The sequence below is a fragment of the Lactuca saligna genome, chromosome 6 (assembly GCF_052625555.1).
Source record: "Lactuca saligna cultivar CGN05327 chromosome 6, ASM5262555v1, whole genome shotgun sequence".
Lineage (NCBI taxonomy): Eukaryota > Viridiplantae > Streptophyta > Magnoliopsida > Asterales > Asteraceae > Lactuca > Lactuca saligna.
The window spans coordinates 111,377,435-111,379,806 of NC_136422.1; the positions used below are offsets into that span (position 1 = coordinate 111,377,435).

Consider the following 2,372-nt stretch of genomic DNA (forward strand, 5'->3'; position numbering starts at 1 on the left):
TGAAGAGTCATCATCTCCTCCTCTGGATATATCTCAGCTTCTCCTTGGACACTATCTTTGATTTGAGCAAGATGCACATTTTCAGGTCCTGACATGTTTAGGCTTGAATTTGATCATCCTAATCAAATGATTGCGTCACCACAGCAAGATTTGTAGTTTGATTGTTGGTTGTAGTTCCCCTGTTGTTGCCGGTTGACACCACCATTCTTTAATGATTTTCTCTTCTGTCAGACTTTGGGAAATCTCTGGCAAAGTGGCCAGTTTCATGATAGTTATAACAATAGAGCTTAGACTTGCTGAAACCCACTTTCTTCTCTTCATTCATACCCCATTTATTCTTGCTCGTCTTCTTGGAGAACTGTTTTGCATGGAATACCGCAATAGCAATTTGCCAAGTGATATCCATTTCCTACACATCTGTAGGGTGAATCTGATCCAAGTCAGTAAATGACAGTTGAGGTGGTAGTTCACCTACCACAAAAGCATTATAGTAGTTAACCAAACCAGTTGCAAGGGCTAAGTTCTCTTCATTTTCTTTGGAAATCAGAATTTGAGCAGAAGATGGAACATTTTTCTTTGAAGAAGAAACAGCTTGGGGATATGGTTGTGGAGCAGCAAAGACTGAGGAGGAATAAATGATGACTGAGGAGCAGCAAAGGGTGGAACTTGAGGATTGGTGAAAGATGAGATGGCATTGTTTGATTGAATCCTAGGATTTGTAGAGGAATAAGAGTTAATGTGATTGATCGCTCTCTGTTTGTCATCAAGATCACAGGCTTTAATGATGGCCATGATTTCATCCAACTAAGTCGATTAAGGTCCTTAGTTTTCTAGATGATAGCTACATTGATATCCCAAGTTTTTGGCAGATATTTGAGTAACCTCTTATTCACTTCTGAACTTGACACGAATACACCAGTTGAGCTTATTTCAGTGGTAAGTGTGATGAAGCATTGAAACTGATCTTCAAGAGTTTCTCCCAGGACATGATTAAACATGTTGAACTTTTGTCTTAATGAGTCTTGATGGCTTTGTTTCATGTCCTCATTTCCCTCATACACCTCTATCAAGGCTTCCCACAGAGCTTTAGTAGATTTGTATTCCCGAAAACCCTGGGCAATTTCAGGAGAAAGAGACATAGTGAGGGTAGCAAGTGCTCTTTCATGTTGTTCAATCTTGTCGAATTCTTCATCTGTGTATTCTTCAATAGATTTATCAACAATTGTTTTCTCTGGAAGTGTGGTGGTAATCCTAATGGGGCCTTTCAAAATACATCTCCAAATTATGAACTCTTTCATTTTGATGTATTTCTCCATGCGATACTTCCATTCCAGAAACCCCTCAGCAGACAACAAATGGGGTATGTGAGTGGTAGTTCCCATAACAGAGTGTAGTTCATGATGTGAATTTTGTGAATCCATATTTTAATGTTTTGATTTTAATTAATTAATTCAAATTATGAAATTTAAGAACTGAATACGGCCAAGAGTTTACAACCAAGAGTTTACGGCAATTATTTTGTGGCCATAAACTTGAATACGACTTGGTGTTTACGGCTGGAAGCTATGTTTACGGCCGTACATGCGTTTCCGGTTCAAGCAGTTTACTATCAACGAAAATAGACTGTTTACGGCCGTACTCCCTTCAACTGTGAATACCGAAAACTTCCAAAACACAAGATTTTCAGCAAATTGAATCCTTTTAGCAATTGAAACGTAGAATCATGCCTTGAATGTTGAGGAAATTGATTAACAACAAACATGATTGAGATTTTTTTTGACACTAGTTGGCTCTGATACCAATTGTTAGTCCCTAACTCTGAGAATCCAACAGTGATCAAACAAATGCCAATCAATCAAGTAAAGAATGGAGTAGAAAACAGAATCAATCCAAGCATGCACACATTTTATATATCGAATAAACGTCTGATACACCTTGGGGCCGTAAACTATAGAGACTCGATGATTCGTCAACAACCTGACACGAAACTAACACACCCTATATATAGGGGTAGGTTGGCCATAAATAGGTTTACGATCGTACACACCATATCAACCATAAACTCTTATAAATTAGTTAAAACACAACCTAGAACCTAACAATACTTACACAAATGATTGCCTAGTCTGTTCCACAAAATAATGACCTTTCATTGACTTTATTTTTAAAGTTATATTTTAACAGTCGATTTTTAAGGTTATATTCTAACAGGACGGGACAAGAAAACTCCGTTAAAAATTAATAACTTCTTCATCCGACATTCGTTTTCGTCTATGTTTGTACCGTTAAACTACAATCGGCAAGATCTTCATTTCTCGTTTAGGTTGTGTCGGATAAAAATCGTTCGATCTAAAATTCGAGTTTCGGGCTGC

The 2,372-nt window shown here is 37.6% G+C and overlaps 1 protein-coding gene across 1 annotated transcript; it reads right to left on the minus strand.

Moving 5' to 3' along the window:
• Window positions 1-830: 830 nt before the first annotated feature.
• Window positions 831-1,421, minus strand: LOC145002818 (uncharacterized). The gene has a single exon (XM_078962010.1). The coding sequence runs from the start codon at window positions 1,419-1,421 to the stop codon at window positions 831-833; it is 591 nt and encodes a 196-aa protein (XP_078818136.1).
• Between the last annotated feature and the right edge of the window lie 951 nt (window positions 1,422-2,372).